At 39.9% G+C, this 23507-nt stretch overlaps 1 protein-coding gene across 1 annotated transcript; it reads left to right on the top strand.

Annotated features, from left to right (window-relative positions):
* On the top strand, nt 1–1530 carry LOC149300565 (recQ-mediated genome instability protein 1-like). Its single transcript, XM_089485047.1, has one exon. It carries the CDS (start codon nt 1–3, stop codon nt 1528–1530), a length of 1530 nt encoding a protein of 509 aa, XP_089341173.1.
* Nucleotides 1531–23507: the final 21977 nt, after the last annotated feature.

Genomic DNA, 23507 nt, shown 5'->3' with positions numbered 1-23507 from the left:
ATGAATACTCCTGCGAGTGCTCTTCGCGCGAAAACCTGGCTCTCATCTACCTGGCACGTTAAAGTGCCTGACCAGTGGTTAGAAGCTTGTATTAGTTGGATCCAAGAAGAAAATCACGGTAGCTCTTTGTCACAGGCGGAAATAAATAAGCAGGTTTTTGAGCAATGGCTCCTAACAGATTTGCGGGATTTACAGTGTCCTATCTTGCCAGCTGGTATAGTACAATCTCTGAAATGTGAACTAAATGGCTATTATGCTATACAGATAGATTCACTGGTTGATGTCAGCTTGCCTGCCTATTCCCAGCTTCAGAAACTAAGGGGAAGAGAGAATCCCAATGAGCACGTTACGGCCATTACACAGGCCTCCCAGAAGCCATGGGAAGCTAGACCAACCCGAATGCTTATGCTGCAACTTACTGATGGAACACAACAGATTCAGGGAATGGAATACCAACCTGTACCAACCCTTAATGCCTATCTATCACCAGGTACAAAAATCTTGTTACAAGGTACCATTGTTTGTCGTCTGGGCGTCCTCCTCCTGAAGTCAGAAAATGTGAAAGTTTTAGGCGGAGAAGTAGAAGCCCTTATTGCAGAGTATACACAAGATAAAGTTCTTTCAAGATTAATTGGGGCAGAGGATAACCCTTTGCCCGGGAGCTCAAATGCTCAAGAGCAACGTGTAAGGGGTATAGATGAAGTAGGACAAAACCTGGGACCATCAGATGAAGATTTGTTAGCAAGTCTCGATGACAATGTAGAATTCACAATTAATAATGGATCGATTCCAGAAAGTGGGTACATCAGTAGAAGTGAAGGATCAAGTATTTCATATCTAGAATTCCAGCAAGTGCAACATTCGCATGCCAGACAAGCAAGTTTTCCACAGTCAAACCAAACCGTACAAGTGAGTGCACGAGATGATTTGGCGGAAGAATATGATTTAGATGATGATTTGTTTTTAGAGGAGGAAATTCAGCGGGAGTTAGAAGAGATGTCCATGGACCAGCCTCCGAGTGGAAATCAGAACTTGCCTATAGAAAGACCCCCACAGGAAACTGCTGCCTCCCAAATCCAGCCTAAAAAGATCACCTTAGATGACTGTTTATATAATCCCCCATTCACGTATTTGTCACTTATGTTGGCTAGCAAAAGCCGGGACCAAAAAATTGTGAAACTCAAGTCATTTATCGTAACCCTAAATGGAAATCTAAGCATGAGCTCTGGCAATTGGAGTATAAAGGCTAAAATATCAGATGGAACCGCTTACCTGGATGTGAATTTTAGTGACGGTGTCCTTACAAAATTGATAGGATTTTCAGTCCCCGAAATGAAAAAGCTAAAAAGGGATTCCACCCAGCAAGAGAAAATAATGGCAGGCCTTCAGAAATGCCAAATGGAACTGACAGATTTTTGTGGCATTATGACCATTTCTTATGACCCTACGAACTCTGAAGCCAGCGTGCTGGCTCTACAAGATGTCACAGAAGATGTGTTGCGGTCTTTGAAGAGAAGGTTAAATATGTAGTAAATTGTTGACACAGAATGCACTTAATATTTGTGAAAAAGTAACTCTTTAGAAGTCAAACAATTATCTCATTTACACGTATTTTTTTAATGCACGTCAGACATCTTTCTTTGTTAATGCTGTTACAGAAAACATGATGCATAGTGATATGATCGACTGAGTAGAAAATGCTTGAAACGGCAATTTGCCACAGGCGGTCACATGCTACTTTCTGTGTCAACGTTACAATTGTGGAGCATGTCATGGTTTTAGTACAGCTTAATGTTAGCTTGACAGTTATTTCAAAGTGTAAATTGACGACTGCCCCATTTTGATAACTTAGTTCACGAGGAGTCTGGATAACTTTCACTTTAATATTTAAATAAACTGAACTAAATTGAACTTTTTTTTTTTTTTTTCTCCGAACTCTGTTCATTGTAAACCACGCGGCTTTATTTCAATAGGAATTACATGTTTCTACATACATTATTTTCTTCTCTAGCTCGGGCATGTATGTGGATTTAAAGGGAAAAAAAAAAATATATATATATATATATATATATATATATATATATATATAGCTCCAGGCTGAACTCTATGTATAAACCTGCAAAATTTTGTACAATCCAAAACTTTACAAATGGTTTTATATTTTGGGTTATATTTATATACATTACTACTAAATCAAAGATCACCATAAAAAACCCACTGAGTCTTCATGGAGATGTCCCCATATTTAACATTGTAGTGTCTAACGAAGTTTGCAAGCAAGCGAAACTCTTTGATGTCGCCGGGGGTACCGGTCAACATTTCCTTCAAGAAGGTCTGAGCTAGTCCTGCCTAGTCTATAGGTAATGTGGGAGATTAATTCATAAATAATAATAAAATAATAAAGGATCTGCTCAGCCCTTCTGCCGGGTGACATTCACTCTTTCAAAAATGTTTAGCAGGGTCCTGTGGGCCGCTTCAGGCTTCTTGGTGCACAAGTGGATCTTTCGATGCTGCCATTAATGAAGCTTGTAATTGTTTATAACCAGGCATGTACAAGGTGTTTGTTATCATATCACTGCTTATTTGTGTAGCAAATCGGCGCCAAGGTTTTGTTAGCTCCATACTATAACTGCCCATAACGGATTTTTAATTTCATTTGGAATGACATTCAGAGACCCAACAGAACAGACACACAGCTTCTAGAATGGCACAACTATTTGGCAGACAGTAGGGTTCCGCCATCTTCTCTGAAGACTCACAGGTAATGCCCTGGCTATCACTTCTGGCAGATTTAAAAGTTTGAAAACACAAATCTAAAAAACTTATCCTGAAATAAAAGTAATAACATAAGAGATAGGTGGCTTTCAGTAATGGATACAATTATGGTTGGGTATCAGATGTGATAGTTCTCCTTCCAACTATGCATTAGTCATTTCAATTAATGTTAATGCAGTTCTGAATCTAATTGTGTGCTTTGTACTGGTCTTGTGTTTTCACTATTGTGAAGCACTTGGATGCCATTTTACAAATTAAAAGAAGGCGCAGAATGTGTAATCCGAGCCGCTTTCTGATCTGTTTCCACAGAAACACACTTCCATCAGACTACCTGAGCTTATTTAGAAACAAGCCGAGAATGTTTTTTATTTTTATTGAAAGTTCTGCTTCGTACCCTAAAGTTAAAAATGCGACCGTAGTTGAAGAGACAATGGTTAGACCTTCTTGACAAAAACGCTTGACATTAACCACTACAGGAGAAGAGCAATTTTTATGTGGGTTTTTTTGTTACATCTTTTTCAACTCTAATTTTCCTTTCGTTTAGGGCACCCACGCAAATCATGTTTTTTCCCCCCCAGGACAAAGTAGAGCTTTATTTTGTAACTATATTCATCCGTGTTGTACAATACTTATGGGCAGCAAGATATTAAACAACAGAAAAGGGGTACAAGTTGAAACAAACATGTTCTTACTGTTTTACAATATTTCTTTCATAAGAAAAGGGGTCACTGTTAATTACAAACCCAATTAATTATTCAAGAACATTACCAATGGCAGATAACTCTGGTCCACACATCCTGCTCTAAGACCACCACCCTTGATTTTGGTGTAAGACTCAAGATAGCCTTATGCTCATCTATGGCTTTTATTCATAGGATAGCTATGTGGTCCCCCAAGCTATATTCTTTGCAGGAGACGTATTCAACCAAAGATATCTTCATGCATGTGATGTATTTACCACCGGCCAACTCACAGAGTACTTTAACAGGCTGGTCGTATTAGCAGTGCATTATACAGGGCCAACCAAGCTCTTCTAGTTGCCCACTGGGGCTGGCCCTTCAATATGAATGTCACACTTTTTTTTTTTTTTTTGCTTTTGTTTCAAAATATTAGTAAATAGAGCGCCCCTTTAGTGTGAAACCCTATTAGTGTTGTGAGCGTTTATTCCCACACAGCCTTTTTAGCATAAAAAATAACGACTTTCTTTGCGCAAGGGCTACTTTCTTTTTTTTATGTTTTTTTCTCTCTCTCTGAGTGTTGAAATAACTTGTTTTATTGTTCCAGTAAATTAAATGTCTAAGTGGAACCAGATTGGAAGACATTTCACTGGTTTACTGAATCAAAGGCACTTGGGTTGATAAAACTTGTTTCCCAGCAAAGTTCTCTGAAAGCTAACCCATAGAAGATTGTATGGCTGGCATAGCTGCCAACATTACATTGACATAACATTTATTTATAAAGCGCCGGCAGATTCCATTCGGCAGAACATTAGAAATAAGGGCTAGATCCAGAGATTGTATAGTCTAGATCCAGAGATTGTATAGTGTTTCGATTAATTTGCTGTGTTAAATACTGACAGTTTCTAGTATTTATTTGGATGATAAATAGGTAACATGGTATGCTCTGTAGTGACTTTTCATAAACTCTTTAAACATACACGGTTGATTGGATTTTATTTATAATGAGCAGTTCTAAGGCTAAGTGCTAAATGTCCACATGCCCATTCCATGGGTTTTGTTCATGCTTCCCCCATCTGTTGCTTGTCAGTACTGCACGACGTGCTAAAATTGCGCTGTGTATGTGTATACTTGTTTCATTCTATATAGTTTTGTGACGTAAAGGTTCTCTTGTTCTGTTTATTTAAATATACGAAATTACCTCTCCAAAAAATAGATTCGGAAATGTGTCATGCTTTTAAATCGGTGACACATGCATACCTGTTTCACGTTAGTGCAATGCATTTCAAAGTGTTACAATGAACCGTTTTACATAATGCTGATTATGATGAAGATGATAGCATTGTATAAATCAATAAAAATAATTACACATTGGTGTATTTAAGGGGGGGTGTTTAAACATGGTCCAGGACGGCTCCCTAGCTACTTCCTGCCCAGGATAAACCATACCGGGGGGAGGTTGTGCCATCTAGACACAGACCTCGAGACAGGGTAAATGGGCTGGTTACAAGAGAGATCTCCCACCTCCCCAACCAGCCTTTTGAAGTAAGAGGCGCACCAGGGAGCCAATTCCCCATGGAAGGGAGAGTATTTTCCCTCTATGTTCTTATTAGAAAAAGGAAAATGGCATGTGGCCTTTTATACTAAGGTGTCGATATGGGTAAATATGCTTATCAACAAACAGTATTCTTGAGTGCTGCTCCACTAGTTCTGAATTAGGGTAACACACCCAGCCGCCCGTTCAGACCTACCGAGCCATGGAACACTTCCTCCTCTGCTGGGTGTTCTTCCTCTAGAGCAGGACTCCTTAGTTTGTTCCCATGGCAACATTATTCAGTAAGGGCTGAGCCAGCCTAATATACAACTAGGGCTGCCAAATTAACAAAAGGAATACAAAAAACCCCCAAAAAACATTGGCCCGAGCGTAGCTTTTTAGTAACAGTGCCCCGGCGCCCCACATCACAGTCAATGTAGCAGATTGTTTACATTATGCCGTCACACTCACAGACGTTTGCACACCATTATTGAACACGTTAAATACATGCACTAAAGAGATTAACGATACACGCATATGAAAGATGAACTTCAGCACTGAAAAGGTTAACTATGGGGCTTTTCATTTCAGGATCGGTTAAAGGGACGTTCATTAATGCATATGAGAGCTGTATGGCCTCGTTAAATTTCCATGTCCGTTTTGAATTTTGGGGGAAATCTGCAGAAGCAAACACTTACCCCTAATTAGTGATACAAGAAAGCTACCATTTTACCCCCCAATTTTCTTCCTCTTAGATTGTAAGTTCAAAAGCAGGGCCCTCATAAAAGCACTATTTTTGCCAGGAACTTTGTATGAAATTTCCATGATGCTAGAGGGCAAGCTCACGGGCAGGGTCCTCAACTCCTGTTGTGTCTGTATGTGTAAATGTATGTTATGTATTTGTTTAGCACCCCATCTTTATATTGTACAGCGCTACATAATATGTTACCGCTTAACATATAAAGAAGAAGAATAATCCCTCCATATGCATTTGCCTGTTTACATGCCCCCCGGTTAAATGTTTTCGGCCAAACATATCTTCCTGCACGTGATATACTAACATCTAGTCAGCCCCAGCTTCCAGCGCTTGCCCCAGGAACACCGCATGTGTAAAAAGTGCTTCCATAGATTTAAAGGGGAGCACTTCCCTATCACTGACTGACTGCTTCAAGCGGCCAATCAGATGCAAGAATACTCGGAATGTAGAGGAGGAGGGCAGCCTTGTCTGTCTCGGGTAAGTGCTTTCATTTTGTTTTATAATTTTGGAAGAATGCATATTAAGATACCCACAGCCCTCTCTCTAATAAAGAACAATATAAAAAGTAGTAAAAAAAGAAATATTAGTTTAAAAAAAATCTTTCACCCCTTCCTTGCCCTCCTTCACAGGGCAAGTATTTTACCAAATATTGTATCCCCCCCCCAAAAAAAAATGACAGCTCCCAAAAAGTCATTATATATTGAGTATATGTAGCACATCATGTAATACACGCCTGCTAACGCCTTGTAAATACAAGGCATATGATATGTTTTGAAACTTATAATAAGATAATATGTCTTGAGGTTTTTTTTTGCCCCTTTACACAATTTATAATGGATAAAACAGTTTTTTTCTGAGCAGGGTCCATTAAACTGGGATGGTACTCAAAGTAACCAGTTGGAGCATCCATCAGAATTTTCTTTTTAAATATTCTTCAAGTATTGGTTACTTATCAACATGTTGTTTTTCTTCTTTTTTTTTTTTGGGTCCCCTTACCTGTTTTTTTTTTCCCATAACATTTCCCAGAAATTGATGGAGATGGTTGAGTGTTTCAGCTTAAAAGAAATAGTTGTTAATCAACTTCAGAGTATAATTAGTTGTTGGTTCATGCATTTCATTATGAAGTTATTCCATAATTACTCAGCAGGGCCTCAGTGTCTGCTAATGCAGAAGTGACAGAACATAATACTGCTAAATTATATCTGCACAGCTGGAGATAATATTGAGAAATGGCTGGCATTTTATAAATTCATTGTTTATAAAGCAGCAGGGGCAAAACATATATTGGACAGAGCTTCCCTTACGCCGAATATAGGTAACCCCTTATATACTTATTTGTAGACATAAAGCAATGAGTTACCCTAGTATATTGAGTTACCAAAAACCCAACCAGCCACCCATACATTTAAGGTGTAATAGAGGACATGATGGTATACCACAGAGTTGGTATCGGGGATGCATGAGGCCAAGCTCTGAATGATAAATCATAATAGATCTGGCCTTAACACCTTAAGAATACACATTAGCATTAGGAACACAATCGTCAAGAACAACGGCCTACTATCCACCAGCACATGGAACAACAGAGGACAAAAAGAAAGCCTACTAGCATTTCACATTCTAAATTTCACATTTCAGTATAATTCTAGAGTTGTCTCCATGCGTGATGGTTGAACAACATACAAGACTTCGCCTAGTCCAGCATGCATTTGTTTACAGGAGGTAGAATTACAGGTTTCCATTAAAAGAATATTTATATTCTCAATAATTAATCTGAACTTGAACTTCGGACTTCCCTGGAACATCCTTCTTTATCTCTTTTCAAAGAACGGATATAGCTGCATTCTTGGGTTGTCACACATATAACTCTTTCCTAAAATTGTGGTAAGTATCGTGATGTTATTGGACACGTCATGCATCTTGCCTCCTATAGGTATACAGAATATCTACGCCTCTTGGGACTGTAAGCAACGTGATGCTGATTTTAAATAATGACCTCTTGTTTGGGCACTTTAATTTCTAGAATAATAAGACTCATTTTCTCAAAGAATCATGTCTATATCTTGCAATTAAAGCCTAATAGCTGGTGACTGAATTTTCTCCTAAATGTTTACTTTTAAACAACTGGATGGATTAAGTAGATCTACTCATTAGAACTTACAACTTTTAAGGATCTTTAGATAAACCTCACCTTTCCTCAAATTTAGTAATGAGTTATTGTCTTAGTAATGAGTTATTGAAAAGGAGAATGACCGTATTTTCTGGGACACAGTTTGCAATGTACCGGAACACCTAAAAGTCACACTTTGATGCATATGACAGCTCAGTGTCCCCCGCTGTGTTAGTATTTTTCCTCCTCTCCCACCTTGGCTTGGATGAGATCTGTTTGACCAAACACATCTTCTGCTTGGTATGTGCACATACGCTATACCCACTGCCAATACGCATCCACAGATGGAGGAGGCAGTACCTGTTATCTTACAAAGTACTTTCGTTATGCATTCTTCCTTGGAGAGGCTGCATGAGGCGCTGGAGTGTCCCCTGAAGTAATGGCTTCATGCTTAACCAGGTGTCCATAAATCACTAATATCTGTACATAGGAGTCCTTCAATAATTTATCAGCTTCAATAACTACTGGACTACTGAAATGGCTGTAAGGCAACCAATATGAAATCCTTTTCAGAAAGACAGCTGTTTCTAGGCTAAGGCTGATCATTGTCCAGCCTATGTAATGAGAAACCCAAATTCATTGAACAAGTTGCCAGAGCCATGGTTACAATAATCAAACTCAAAAGGAACTTAGTGTTGAAGAAGCAACTGCCACCATTTTTTAGTATAGGACACTACAATTACATCTGTGTTTCTTTGATTATGACTGGCACTTTCTTTGATTGAAGTGAAAATCTCTGTGGTACTTGATGCTCTCAGCTTTCATGGATACTTCTACATGAGAAATCTCTTTAGATGCTCAGGGGCCTCTGTGATCATTGTGGGCCCCTAATGATTAGTTTTCCAGAACAACAAGTTATCCTCGGCATGTCCATTTATTTTACCACATTATTAAGAAAAATAGATATAGCTGCATTGGTCCAAAAGAATATAGAGTTTTTACTAGAAGGAGATTCCTTTCATTATAGAAAAAAAGATGTTGCACGAGCTTTCAGGGTCTCTTCTTCAGATGGATTTCTGAACTGAATATCTCCTTGGGATTTATTCACATTGGTAGTTACCAAGGGTCAAAGGTGAATTAAAGTACAATCATATATGTGACTGCTGCCCACGTATGTGGTATCTTTCTTTGGTGAGCCACCTCCACAATGTCCTCTGTTTCATGTACAGTGGTCCAAGAAAGAGGGTCCTGCCGTGAGTGGTGGAGACAAAGGTAAGAAAGTGAATTTAGTTTAGTTTAAGACAGACGTAGGCATAGCAGTTGGTCTCTATTTAATCACAGGAGATAAATGAATTATAACTAATTAAATAACAATACAATAGGAACTTGCAGGATAAAAAAGAGAGATGTATTGTAACTAATTCACTATTCACAGTTTCAGTTTCCCACTGTAGCCAAAAGAATAATACTTTATGTATTAAATTACCAAATACGTTTTTTCTTTGGTTACCAAGTCCAACCTATTGACTGGATTTTTATTGAAGTTTTGATTGTGGACATGGCATTTCTAGTTTAAGGTGATACTATTTATTTGTCCAACACAGAAAAGATGTAAGGTCAATATAAGACCTCAATATAAGAAGGTCTGCTCTTCAGATGAAAACAAGAAAGCTCTAATGTATCACAAGCTCATATGACTTAACATCGGGTTCCGTATGGAGCCAATAAAACGTTTCAACTTTGACTAAAGACTCCATCTCCTCTTGGATCATTACGGCTATATCCATTTTTCTGATCAACATGGTTCTTGACAGATACATAATACTATGAATATATATATATATATATATGTATATGTATACGTGTGAGCCTCCTCCTTTTTCAAAAAAGATTTTTGTGGCAGTTCCCTAAATGAGATAAATAATATTATCGTATAAACATAAAAAAATGCCATTTTTATTCTCTGGCACTGAATAGGTTTAACTTTAATTTCAGATAAACAATAGTCTTGCTAAAGGAAAATGCCTCTACCTTTTAAACCCCTCCAAGAATGTGGGAGGCTTGATTGAACATTATAATAAAGAAAATATGCCGTTCCTCTTTCATTTACTCAGATGAAGGTTTATGGGACCTTTTTTTCAGATAATTCTACTTTGTGATGCATTATCGGGAATTAATGGGCTTGGTTATGTCGCTAATTATGTTTTTTTCTAATGTTCTTAGGCAATCTGAACAATTTTTTAAGTGGACCTTTAATAAAGATACTAAATTATATAAAAGAGCCCTCATAAACCTAGGGTCACAGGTGGAATGTAGCGGGCCTAATATGAAGGGTAATGGAAAAAAAAATCCAGTGTTTGTGTTTTCGGGGGTTTGGTAAATGGATTTCTCTACTTACCTTGGAGTGTGCTTCTACATTAGTCTAGCGCCAATTAACGAGAAGAGGTTGCTCTACAAATTGGCTCAGCTAACCGTACAGTTCATCTCTTTTTATTGTATAAAACAGAACAAAATTCTGTCTAATCAATCCACTTCAACTTTCAGGCTGGAAAAAAAATTATTTACTATCCCTTTCAGCACAGAGCTTTTCAAATGTTTTTCGTGCATTAACCAATGGGGAAGGATAGGGATTTTTTTCTTTTAAGCAATAAATAGATCCTATGGACAGGGACCTTACCGAGATAGCTGTAATGAGGTGATATTATCACTGAAGGGTCCTTTTCAAATTGATTACTGCTTTTAGAATAATTAGTCTATATTTCATATGCAATGCTTCACTCTTACTTAAAGCCAAGATATTATCCTTGATGACTAATTCTAAGCTCCGAATTACTGATTATTAAGGGTTAAATTATGAAGGCTCTTTTTGTGGTTAATTGGCTTTTAATAATATAATTAGTTGAGGTTGATGAATGTGAAAAAGATATTTGTCACGAAGTGACAATAGCTGTGAATGGAATACCTTCTTACCCTTTGTCGCATGACACCATTTAAAAGATTAAAATGGATGTAATTCATGTCTGCATTCACAAAAAAAACAACACATATATATTAATATAATTTGTTTTCCCATGTATCTCATTTTCCAAAAACCTAAAGGCACAATAGGAAGGCTTGAATCCCTGATACTATAGTTTTGGTGCGTGTATGTGTCACGCGTACTTATATATGTCAAAATCTATGTCTCCATTTTTGTCTTTTTCTCCGTTTTTTTTTCTTTTAGGTAGATAATTAAAGCGAATTGGTAATGTAATATTTTTGCACTATTGTTTTCCTGATTGTCAGAATGAAAGCTTAAAGGGAGCCTATAACAAAAATCGAAATTTCACATATTGAGTAAAACCCAGTTACCAGGAGGTTAATATAGGTGGGATCAGTGTTTCTAAGCAGGTAAGGGTCAGGAATTTGGGGAGCCAGTGGATGGACTGGCAGACTGGGGCAACAGATGAAGAGTGATGGGATAAGAAATACTTGTCAGCCATTCCTTAGACATTTGTTGATGATAATAACTCATACTAACTGGTTGAATGGTCAAATCACTTGTTTTAGTATACAAATTGCAAGCAGAGTTATAAAAAAAATATACAAATGATAAAGGTAAGCTTAATTTGTCTTTTTAACGTTACTAAATTTAACTTTGCATATATATACCCTGGAGGACAGGTAGTATAACCATTTCAAGGGGGTTCATTTGTCAAAGTTTTAAAATGGTTTTATCTTGTTATGTCCTGTCTACCCATTGTACAGCGCTACGGAATTTGATGGCGCTATATAAAACAATAAATAATAATAATAATAATGTAAGTATTATCCTCGCTGATGTTCCCGTTTTTTTAGCAAATGAGTAGGGTTGTGCTAATGATGTTTTGGATGTTATGGCCAATGCTACTGGAATGATCTAAGCGAAAATAAAATAATTCATGGGACTGAAGCTTTGAAAACGAACCTTTTTTATACTTGATACTTTTTAATTTGACTTTTGGATCCCATTTTAGTGGAAATTATTTGGAGAAGGAATGCAAAATTGGATTTTAATGGATAAGCTACTAAGCAAAACATATGAAATGTTTACTATGATAATAAAGTATTTACTTACAAGAGGCCACAGCATATAATCAAAATAAGATGTACTTCTTAACAATTTACCCAGTACTTGAAAAGAGCGTGTTTCTATGGCAACAGTTAAACGAATGAGAATGAATAGCATCTTTAAATGAATCACCACCTTACAATACTAAGATTATAATGGTACTGGCTATGTTGAGCTTTACTTTAGAGAAAACATTTTAATTATGGATTTTTTTAACAGTATGATTCAGCTCTAGTTCCCGTATGCACCTGCCTTATTTCTGAATTGTAGAAAAAACTGGGCAGTATCAAATACTTTGTAAATACCCACTGTTGCACTATTCATACAGAATCTGAACCCATTGAGTGCCAGGGACCAAGATGCATTTTTTCCTGGGAGGCCGGACCAATGTTTTACTATAGTTATATTCAGGTGTCAAACTATAAAGAACTCAAACTTAAACATATATATTTTCAGGACAAGTTAAGCTATTCACAGTTCTGCCACATAGGTGGTACATGGTTGGCACCCTAGGTCCACTTACCAATCCAAGTACCCCATATGTTCTTTCCTGAACACAAGGTAAGAGCAAGAAATAATACACATTCAGTTTTTTCACAACAAGGAGAAAAACTCTACATGGCTATTACATTGGCAAGAAAAAGTAAGTGAACCCTTGGAATTTACCTGGTTTTGTGTATTATTTGTCCATAAAATGTGATCTGACATCTAAGTCAGAAGTATAGAAAAGCACAATGTGCTTTAGATAATAACTTTGGAAGCAATAACCTCAAACAAGGGCTTCCAGCAGCTGCAAATCAGACCTGCACAACATTCAGTTGGACTATTGGACTATTCTTCCTTACAAAACTACTTAAGCTCAGCCATTTTCTGGGTTCTGGTGTGAACAGCTCTCTTGAGGTCATTCCACAGCATCTCTAATGATTGGTCCACTCCAAAAGGCGGATTTTCTTTTTTTTAAACCATTCTGTAGGAGACTTACTTTGATGTTTAGGGTCATTGTCCTGCTGCATTATACAACTTCTACTGAGCTTCACTTGGCGCACAGCCACCCTGAGATTATCCTATATGATACCTTCATAAACTTCAGTGTGCCCTTAATGATGACAAGCTATCCAGGCCTTGAAGCAACAAGCTGAGAAAACTGAGAGAAAAAGAAAAACATATAGGGCAAGTTATGTGGTTGCAACTTGGGTGCTGGGAAGTCTGTTGGATATAACTTGGGTGCTGTTCAAGTCCTAAGAGTGCAATCTGGGGGTTGGGGCAAGTCCTATATTTGCAGTCTGGGAGCTGGACAAGTTTTATATGTGCATTTTTTGTGCTAAGCAAGCCCTTGCAATGGAGCAGTGAGACAGAGGCCTCGTGCTCCCACCACAGGTAAGTGAATAAGAAAAGGGGGGTGAGATAGTAAGATAAATAGCAAAGACGAGAGTTAGTAAGAATCATTGACAGATAAAAAGAAACTTATAGATGAGAGAGAATGACAAGGAGAAAGAAAGGGGAGAGATAGGCGGTCAAGTCATATGAGTGCCATCTGGGTGCTGGACAAGTCTTGTGAGTGCAATCTGGATGCTGGCAAGCTTGCTGGATGTAACTTGGGTGCCAAGCAAGTCATATATGTACAATCTGGGTGCTGGGGCAAGTCCTACTGTATGTGTACTATCTGGGTGCTGCTCACGCCCTATCAGTGCAATCTTGATGCTGGGCAAATCCTGCAGATGCAATCTGGGTGCCAAGGCTGGCCTTTGTGGAGTATTTGCCAGGTGATGTATGCCTGCAATATGGGTCAGTGAATACTAATGTGCATTTTCTGTCCTATCTTTGTTTACCATAACAATTTAATTTCTTGATCTGTGGTGAATCAATGTCCATATTCTTAATTGTGCATTCTGATGTACCAACCTTTTACAGTTTCTTCTGCATTCATGGTGTAGCTGGTCCTTTTAAATATTTAAATTGGCCCTTCATAATGTATAATTATTGGACACATGTTTTACCTACAATTACTTGGTGTAAAAGCTAGGAAATCTTGCACCAATAATTAAAAGTGATATTACCGTATTGGCTCGGATATAGGCCGCCCCCGTATATAGGCCGCACCCTAAAAGTTTGGTGCTTTTTTAAAGAAAAAGTTTTTTCTTTAAAAAAGCACCAAAAAACATGCTGCCACTCTGTCTCTCCCCCCCGAGATATGCTGCCACTGTCCTTCTCCCCCCGAGATATGCTGCCACTGTCCTTCCCCCTGAGATATGCTGCCACTGTCCTTCTCCCCCCCGAGATATGCTGCCACTGTCCTCCCCCCCCGAGATATGCTGCCACTGTCCTCCCCCCCGAGATATGCTGCCACTGTCCTCCCCCCCCCGAGATATGCTGCCACTCTGCCCCCCCCCCGACTTACCAGAGCAGACTCCCGGGTGTCTTGCGGGGCCGGCGGGGGACATCTACGCAATACGCGTATACAATTTCCGGTGCCGGCACTCAGCGGATGTGCCGGCACCGGAAGTTGTATACGCGTATTGCGTAGATGTCCCCCGCCGGCCACGCAAGACACCCGGGAGTCTGCTCTGGTAAGTCTTGGGGGCAGAGGTAAAACGGATTGTGCGGACGGTCACTGGCTGCGGCGATGCAGGTAAACAACCTCCGCAGCCGGTGACCGTCCGCACGATGTGCTTAGACAACCTCCCGTGCCGGCACCCCCCCAGTGGAAAGTGCTGGCAGGGGAGGCTGTCTGAGCGTATTGGAGAGTAGGATGCAGGTTCCCTGCACCGCTGCGGGGGATCTGTATCCTAACCCCGCTGCCTGCCCGGACTGCATGTCCCGGGCGTCGGGCGCTAGACCCCGAATATAGGCCGCACCCCCACTTTAAAGACTTAAAATGGGGGAAAAAAGTGCGGCCTATATTCGAGCCAATATGGTATATACTTATGTGAAATTGGGAGTTATGCTGTACACCAGTCAGAGTCTGGCTCAGTATATAGTGATGAGAGTTATGGTGTATCACCGTCAATGTCTGACACAGTATATAGTGCATGGATCACTATATAATGATAGGAGTTATAGTGCTGCGGTGATAGGAGTTGTGGTATACCACTGTCAGGCTCAGTATATATTCATGGGAGTTATACTGTACCATTGTCAGGCTCAGTATATATTCATGGGAGTTATGCTGTACCACCCTCAGTGTCAAAATTTTAATAAATCACTGGGTTTAGGAAAATGTTTTTTACTATTGTTTTATTTTTAAAATCATTAATTTCCTTGTTATTTATCGACTTTCCTCAAAATAACATCTGAAAAAATATAATGAGGGGACACAATTTTTTGTTCTTGCCTCTGGCTCAGTGGCATATTTAAAGTCAGAGCACTTGATGTCACTGACACACTAAGTGTAATGCGGTTTGAATGGCAAAGATGCCACTGATGATCTGTCTGGCATTGACAAGCTGGGGACAAATATGGCATTGGTAAGTTGTTTGAGGGCAAAACTCAGGCATCAGTGACCCTAGGCTCATCCCAAGGTGGAAGTTCTCCTTTAAAGGAATCAGTTCCTGTAGGATGGTAGTAATATATAAACACTTTACCCCATGCTTTTCTTTTTAATTAAACATAAACTATCTATTAAAAATCAATAGAAAATAATTACTCTGTACTAAGTCATAGCAATAAACAAAACTGGTTTTCTAATAAGGTAAAATTGGTATGCTCTATAGAGTCTCTGTGGGCAATCAGTGTTAATACTCATGAAAAGGAAGAAGTCATCTCAGTTTCCATGCGCCAGGTGTTCAATAATTGTAAAACTGAATTGTTTATGGCACAGAATCTAGCCCATTGCACATTTTCAGATCATATCACTTTCCGATGTAAAAGACACCTGAGATGGTGTTTAGGTTTAACAAATCTCCTTATTTATTTATGTATGTCTGTGAGCTAGAGATAGTGCCCCACTTAAAAGAACTACATGACCTACTATAAATGCTTCAGAGCACAGCGCATGGAACTCCAATTAAAGTAATCCAAGGTCAGAATGGAGTGGCCCCAATCACAATTAAGCTCACCAAAAGCTGGATATTGATGAGATTTGTATTGCTATGTAAGATGAGCTTCTCATTTTATTTTCGAGTTGGCTCATGATGAGTTGGTAGGAATTCTAAAACTATACCTCTGCGTCGACACAATGGTCTATAACCTCACTTAATATCTGTTTTATCCTGGTAGTTCTTAATGTCTTAGAAGAGAATAAGATATGTTTTCTGCATTTCCCCCCTCTAAACTAAGCATGTATTGCTAATATTTTTTTCTTCATTTAATACACAATGAGGATGCAAAAGGCAGGTGCAAGTCACTGGGACCTAGTATTCTGAATGAACAAGCTACAGGTTTTAGACAATGGAACCTCAGGACATTTTAATGTTTTCAAGTACGTAAATGATTGAAGGCCCCTGAAAAACGTGCTTGCCCCACTGTCTCATTTTTTAAATTGGACAACACATCGTGATGCAAAAATTAATTCTCCAGTTTCAGACAAGGATTCACTTGGTCCATTTGGATTCCCTTTTTAGTATAGCCAGTGCTCAAACTGAGATGTCTCAGATATAATTTGTGTCCAGGTAATCTGTCTTATGTCACGTGAAAATGTATGGGGTCATGGAAATTACTTCCTTTGATGGTAGCAATCCTTATTGATTGCAAACCATCACGAGATCGAGTGGGACCTCTGCATATTTTAAATAATAACAATAATTTACAAAAGTCCTCAATACAAATTGTAGCGAAGCTTGGTGCCCATGTGGATGAAGGTGCACCTATTCCAAAAACAGTAAATAGTAAAAGTAGAGTTACCACCTTGAATTGCCATTGTCTGAATGCAGAATCTGAGATGCATCCACTTTAAAAAAGCCATTATTCAGGTGAGATGCGCCAACCTTAAAGCAGATGGTATTCTGGTGCAGAACATGAGTTATATTAACCCTACTAAAGCCATAGTTTAATTCTGAATCACAGATCAACACAAGCAAAAGACTGATTTTATTTTTTTGAGCTCTTGTAATGGTAGTAATTTATACTGAATTGTCATTTTTCAGCATTTCTGTGAGAGGTATTTTATGTTTTATATTTTATCTTTTACCTTATCCAGGCCATGGAAATGGACGTGGCTGCAACTTTCCTGAGCAAGTAGATAAATAATTTGCCGTTTGCTGAGTATGTGTCACGGAGTGAAGAATGAGCGCAGATGAGAAGTGACAAGGTGATCATTATTCTGTTACTTGAGTGGCAGGATTCCAGCTCTTGGCTGACATAACGCAGTTCAGTTTTTAATGGCAGCTGCAAAGAATTACAAGTCATCAATTAAATACAAAATCAACATAGTGAAAAAGAGATCTCTGCATGCAAACATGAAAACGTAAATACTTTATTCTGTTAAATTTTAATGAAGTAATTAGGCACGTGTTTGCAAATAACATACAAAGAGTAACAATTAATTTGCTTTTTTTTCTTTTCCAAAATTCTCAAAGAGCCAGCATGTTAATTACCCAGTGAACAGATCTTGAAACTCGGCATGTATTTTCTTCCCCTGATGTCCCGCTGTTCTAGAATATTTGCTGGGTATGAATGTATCACAATGTCCTATAGCCCCAAAAGCTAAACAGAAATTGTATTTATAAATGTTATTGTGTATATCGATATATTTGTTATAATTTAAGGGTCTTAATTACATAAACCACTATAAAATTGCCACAAAGTCACATGTTGGGAATGTCGTGTCTTCCTGCCAAACCTCTTTCCACAAACATGCAAGAAGGGCTATATCAGAACCAGCTCTGTTGTGCCAAGCAGTATAATAACTGCCTCCTTACATAGGAAACCCCAATCCTGATAGCACACAGGTATCCTACGTGAACATGATACAGTGGTATATTCTGGCCTAGGCCTAGAGCGGCTGGTAACAGGTCCAAGGGGAGGCTGCCCCTATGCTAGTAGCCAAGCGTAGGCACTAAGGGGGAATAGGTGAAAAAGTTATTTGGTGCAAAGTTTATTGATAACTTGGGCGACTTGTGTTATATCACCACAAAATATTATTTCCAGTGAATTTCAGTCATTCTACAGATTTTTTAATAGATTGCCCCAAAATATTATTTCCAATGAGTTTCTAGTTCCTAGTGAATTTTAATCTCTCTATAAATTTATTTTATAGAATTCCACAAGTAGCATTGTTAGTTTTTATAGAACAATAGAATACGTTCATACGTGAAGCCACAATACATAAAAAGTATTTACTGTCTCATGATTTTAAAGCCAAGTCTTATTGTTCATTTCAATATTGAACTTATTTCTGACTCATTTATGCCTCATTGTTTTTGCAAAATATTTGATATTTAATTGATGTAAATTAAGCAGTTTTTTTGTAAATTACTCTTTCTTATGATAATAAATGGTGATGTGAACAGCAAATTACATCTTTTACAATTACATCAAACACCTACGCACAAACAAAAAAGTAGACTTATCTCTTGATATATTTTATTGCAGGGGTTGATTCACTAAACTGTGAACAACCAAAGAGATTTTTACATTTTAATATGAAAGCTCAGAAACATAAACCTGTGTGAATGAGTATCTGATTGAGCGAATATTTGTGAATGAGTATATGTTAATGAGGGAATTAATTAGTATCCGTGAATGAATGAATATCTGAATGAAGGAATATTTGTGAAGTAGTATATGTGAATGAGCATCTGTGGATGAGGGAATAAATAAGTATCTGTGAATCTGTGAATGAATGTGTATCTGTGAATCAGTGAATTAATATTTGCAAATGAGTGAATGAATGCATAAGTGTGTGATAGCATGGATGTGTAAGTGGGGGAAGCATAGCACACAGAGGCTGTTTGAGACAAGGATGCCACGGGGAGGCTGTAGGCAGGTCCTGTGGATGCAATTGGATGCCAGGGCTGACATGATACTAAAGGGGGGGCTGGCTGGGTGGTATAAATACACAATGTGGGGCTGGCTGGGGTCAGTCAGCAAGGGTGTGTTCAATACTAATAGGAGGGCTGTCTGGTGGGATAAATATACATTGAGGGGCTAATTTTTAAGTTGATAATTTTGTATGGCCATCAAATGATGTTATAAATATCCAAATGGCCCTTGGCAGAAAAAAAGGTTCCCCACCCCTGTCATAGGTGAATTATATTCTATTTTTAATGTGCTAAAGAAATAATCTGGATTAGATACTAACAAAATACTGAACCCAAAAAGTGAAGTGGTGCTCTTACCCACACCCTACATACTGTAACATTTCTCAGCTATCTTGGGAATAATATGTGGGGTATGAATTTAAATACAAAGTATAACAGCTATAGTATTTACTTTCTAGACCTTGAACTTTATGTAGAAGGTAATTGTATTAGGACTGGCACTTTCGCCGGGGCTTCTATGACGGAGCGCCGGTGTGACATGAACTTCCTGTGCTCCATCATAAAAGCCCCAGTGGAAGTCTCAGGAAGCAGCAGAGGTTGTCTACATGGATTGCGCAGACATCCACCGGCTGCCCCGACTAGACACCAGGGAGTCTGGAGCACGGGGGTCAAGTCTGAGGATGCATTGGTAAGTCTGGGGGGGCAGAGTGGCATACCAGGGTGGTATAAGGCATATCTGGTGGGCAGAGTGGCAAGCCTCGGGCAGAAATGCATTTTTCACAATCATAGTTTTTATTAAATATAAAAAAATAGTCTACATTTGAATTAATATTTACTAGTAAAACTTTATTTCTATAGGGTAGTCTTAGTCTTTTTGTTTTTTTTCTAAATGAATATTTAAATTTTGTGGGTCGTCTTACAATTGAGCAAATACTGTAATTTTTCCCGTCGTGTAGTGTCAGTACCACGGGGTGTCGCTCTTCCTGGGACAAGGACCTAGAACCGAAGAGGTTAAGATACCTCCTAACCCCTCCTACTCCTCCCTATAAGAGCCCCGGCAACCCTCATACCTTCAGTTCTTTCCTTGTCCCTTGTCAGGGACGGACCTTGTTTTTTTGTTTTTTTTTTTCGTTGGTGGGGCACACGGGTTGTGTCCGGGGGTTCCCTCCGATTGCTCCCCGGGTGGTGAGCAGAGCGAGGAGTAACGTCCGCATCGGCGGACGTTACGGAGCCGTTTAGACGCCGCGCTCTTATGCCGGCAGGTTGGAGCATGCGCACAGCGGTGGAACGCACGCCAGAGGGCGCTGCGTTCCACCAAGAGTACTGACACGCTATTGAGCATGCGTGATTCAGTTTCTCTTGTTCAGGGCGCGAAAACTAACTGGTTTTCGCATATATATAGCTGTGCTGCCCAGTCTGACAGCAGAGGAGCTTGTCAACACTGGGATTTCCGTGTCACCAGCCCCCCCACACGGATTGAGGAGTTGTAAGGTAGGATTTGGTTAATCTTACCCTGTCAAATCCTCTGCCCTGTATATTTTCTACTAAAATTTTTTATTTTTTTTTTGTGTTTTATATTAGATGTCTGGTCCGGTTTCACCAGATAGGCCGGATAAAGAGAAATCTTTTACACCTGCTCCAAAAAAGGCTGTGGTAAAAACCAAACATTTATCGTGCACTGAATGTGCCACTCCGTTGCCGGATGGTTGTAAGAAGAAATTTTGCAATGCCTGCTCTGCTGAGAGTTTGGCAAAAGAAAAACAAAAAGACATGCAGTCTTTTTTAGGTTGGTTCCAGGACAACCTGGCGCAAACGTTTGAAACGTTTAAAGCAGCAGCAGCTACACCTGTGGAACCCGTTAAACTTAAATCCCACAAACGTAAGAGGGTATTATCCCCTCATTCTGATTTATCCTCTGGGGAGGTTTCTAGTTCATCCTATTCAGCTTCATCTAGTGAGGAGTCAGAGGATGAGACCAATTTTCCTCCACAGGAGCTGCGTAAATTTGTTAAGGAAGTCTCACGGCTTTTTCAGGATTCAGACCTGTCAGCGCACCCCAAGGGTTGCCCATGTTATCTCACATGCAGAATCTCATGTATAGAGAGTGGAATAATCCAGGCAAAAGAGCCTTTATATCAAAGCACTCTAAGCAGCTTTTTTACCTTCAGGGCGATGAAAAATGGGAAGATATCCCTAAAGTAGACGTCCAGATAGCCCAGCTTTCCAAACGTACGACCATTCCCATTAGTGAAGTGGCTGGTCTTAAGGATCCTATGGATAAGAGGGCAGAAACGTCTTGCAGACGTATTTACCAATCATCTGGATTCCAGTGTAAAGTGGCGTTGTCTAGCGCATCTGTGGCTAAAGCGCAGGGTGTCTGGTTGCAGTCCTTAGAGGGCAGTCTTTCAGAATCTATGGATGAAGGTTTATCTAAACTATTTAAAAACCTGACACTGGCTAATAGCTTCCTGCTGGAAGCTGCAGAAGAGGGCCTTAAGCTTTCAGCCCGTAACATGGGTTTGTCTTCCGTTGCCAGAAGGGCATTATGGCTACGTTCCTGGGCAGCAGATACTGCCTCCAAATCTACTCTATGCGATCTGCCCTTTGAAAGAACCAAGCTATTCGGTTCTTCCTTGGAGGAACTGATCAGACACATGTCTGATACTAAAAAGGCACTTCCTCAGGATAGGAAAAGCAGATGGAACAAGCGATACCAGTATAGACCTTCCAGGCCTTTTCAACCAGTTTTCAAGACTCAAGCCTTTCGTAAACAACACGAGAGAAAGTTTCAGGAACACCCTAAGAAACCAGAGGGTAGGAAGTTCTGACGGTGTTGGAGGTCGTCTGCAATGGTTCCTACCAAAATGGAGGCAAACCACAAACAATTCCTGGGTCCTCAGGATCATTGCGGACGGGTACAGGATAAAGTTTTCCAGTTTTCCTCGTCCTCTGTTCCTGATTTCGTGTTACCCCTCTCAGGTGAAGAACTCAGCACTGTTGGCCGAAAGCCTTACCCTTCTAAAAAAGGGTGTCATAGAGCCTGTTCCAAAGTATCAGGAGTTTCAGGGAGTTTATTCCCGTCTCTTCCTGGTCTCAAAGCCGGATGGGTCCTTCCGTCCAATTCTGGATTTAAAGAAAGTCAATGCATATATTCCTTACCGTCACTTCAGAATGGAATCCATTCTCACGGTTACCCGCCTGTTGAGACAAGGGGACCTTATGGTTACGTTAGACCTAAAAGATGCCTATCTCCATGTGCCTATCGCCATAGCCTCCAGGAAATATCTCAGGTTTGCCATAAGAGTCGGGACAAGAGTTCGTCATTTCCAGTTTACTGCTCTCCCTTTTGGCCTGTCGTCAGCTCCTCGGATCTTCACAAAGCTTTTAACTCCTATTGCAGCGGCTTTACGGAAAGAGGGGATCACAGTCGTCCCTTATCTAGACGATTGGCTGCTAAAAGCAAGTTCTTCTCAGGAGCTCCGGGCACATCTCAGCTTTACGACCCGATGCTTGGGGGAACACGGCTGGATCATAAATTACAAAAAGTCCAACCTGATTCCAACTACGAAGATCCAGTTTCTGGGGCTCATAGTGGATACCGTCTCTTCGAGACTTTATCTCCCACGCTCCAAGATCAAGAAGATAAAGAATCAGGTTTCCTTTCTGCAACAAAATCCAACCCTTTCCTTCAGGTTGGCTATGAGTATCCTGGGCAGTCTTACAGCGTGTATTCCGGCAGTAAGCTGGTCCAAAGCGCAGTTGAGACCCCTGCAATGGGACATCCTACAACAGTGGTCCAGGAGACCGGAGGATCTAGATGTTACCTTCACGGTATCCAGGAAGGTTTTACTCCGGCTGAATTGGTGGAAAGCAAAGGAGCGCCTCACCCAAGGGCGATCTTTTCTACCACGTCATTGGATCACCCTCACCACGGATGCCTCCAAGGTAGGCTGGGGAGCTCATCTACTCGACCTCTGCAGTCAGGGCAGTTGGTCCTTAATCGATCAAGCCCAATCATCAAACTTTCGGGAACTAAAAGCTGTGTTCCTGGCACTCAAGACCTTCGGTCCAAGATTACGGGGGAAAGCTGTGAGAATCCAGTCCGACAATGCCACCACAGTCTCATATATAAACAGACAGGGTGGCACTCGGATTCCAACGCTACAGGACCTTTCAGACCATCTCATGCGCTGGGCCCAAAGAAACCTGGAGGATTTAGCAGCGACACATATCAAAGGAGTAGACAACTGTCTGGCAGACGATCTCAGCAGATCTCGTTGCTCCCAAGCAAACTGGTCCCTGGACAAGAGCATTTTTTCTCTCCTAGTTCAAAGATTCGGCCTACCAGATATAGACCTTATGGCGACCAGACAAAACAGGAAATTGCCAGTTTTCGCCTCCCTTTACAGGCAGGACAATCCCCCCCTGCTAGACGGAATGTCAGTGGTTTGGTCTTTCAAGATGGCTTATGTGTTTCCTCCAGTAGCCATGATTCCTCGGATCCTCCTAAAGATTCGGGTAGACAGAGCCAGGGTTTTAGCTATTCTCCCTTATTGGCCGAATCGAAGTTGGTTTTCGGAGCTGCTCAGTATGGCGATTTCAGTATGGGAGCTGCCAGTTTCCTCCCATCTTCTGGAAAACAAGAAC

The sequence above is a fragment of the Sceloporus occidentalis genome, unplaced genomic scaffold, assembly GCF_023333645.1.
Source record: "Sceloporus occidentalis isolate IW3139 unplaced genomic scaffold, rSceOcc1.0.p SCAF_24, whole genome shotgun sequence".
In the NCBI taxonomy this organism is placed as follows: Eukaryota; Metazoa; Chordata; class Lepidosauria; order Squamata; family Phrynosomatidae; genus Sceloporus; species Sceloporus occidentalis.
The sequence above is the reverse complement of the archived record's forward strand: the minus strand, read 5'-3'. Positions and strand labels throughout refer to the sequence as shown.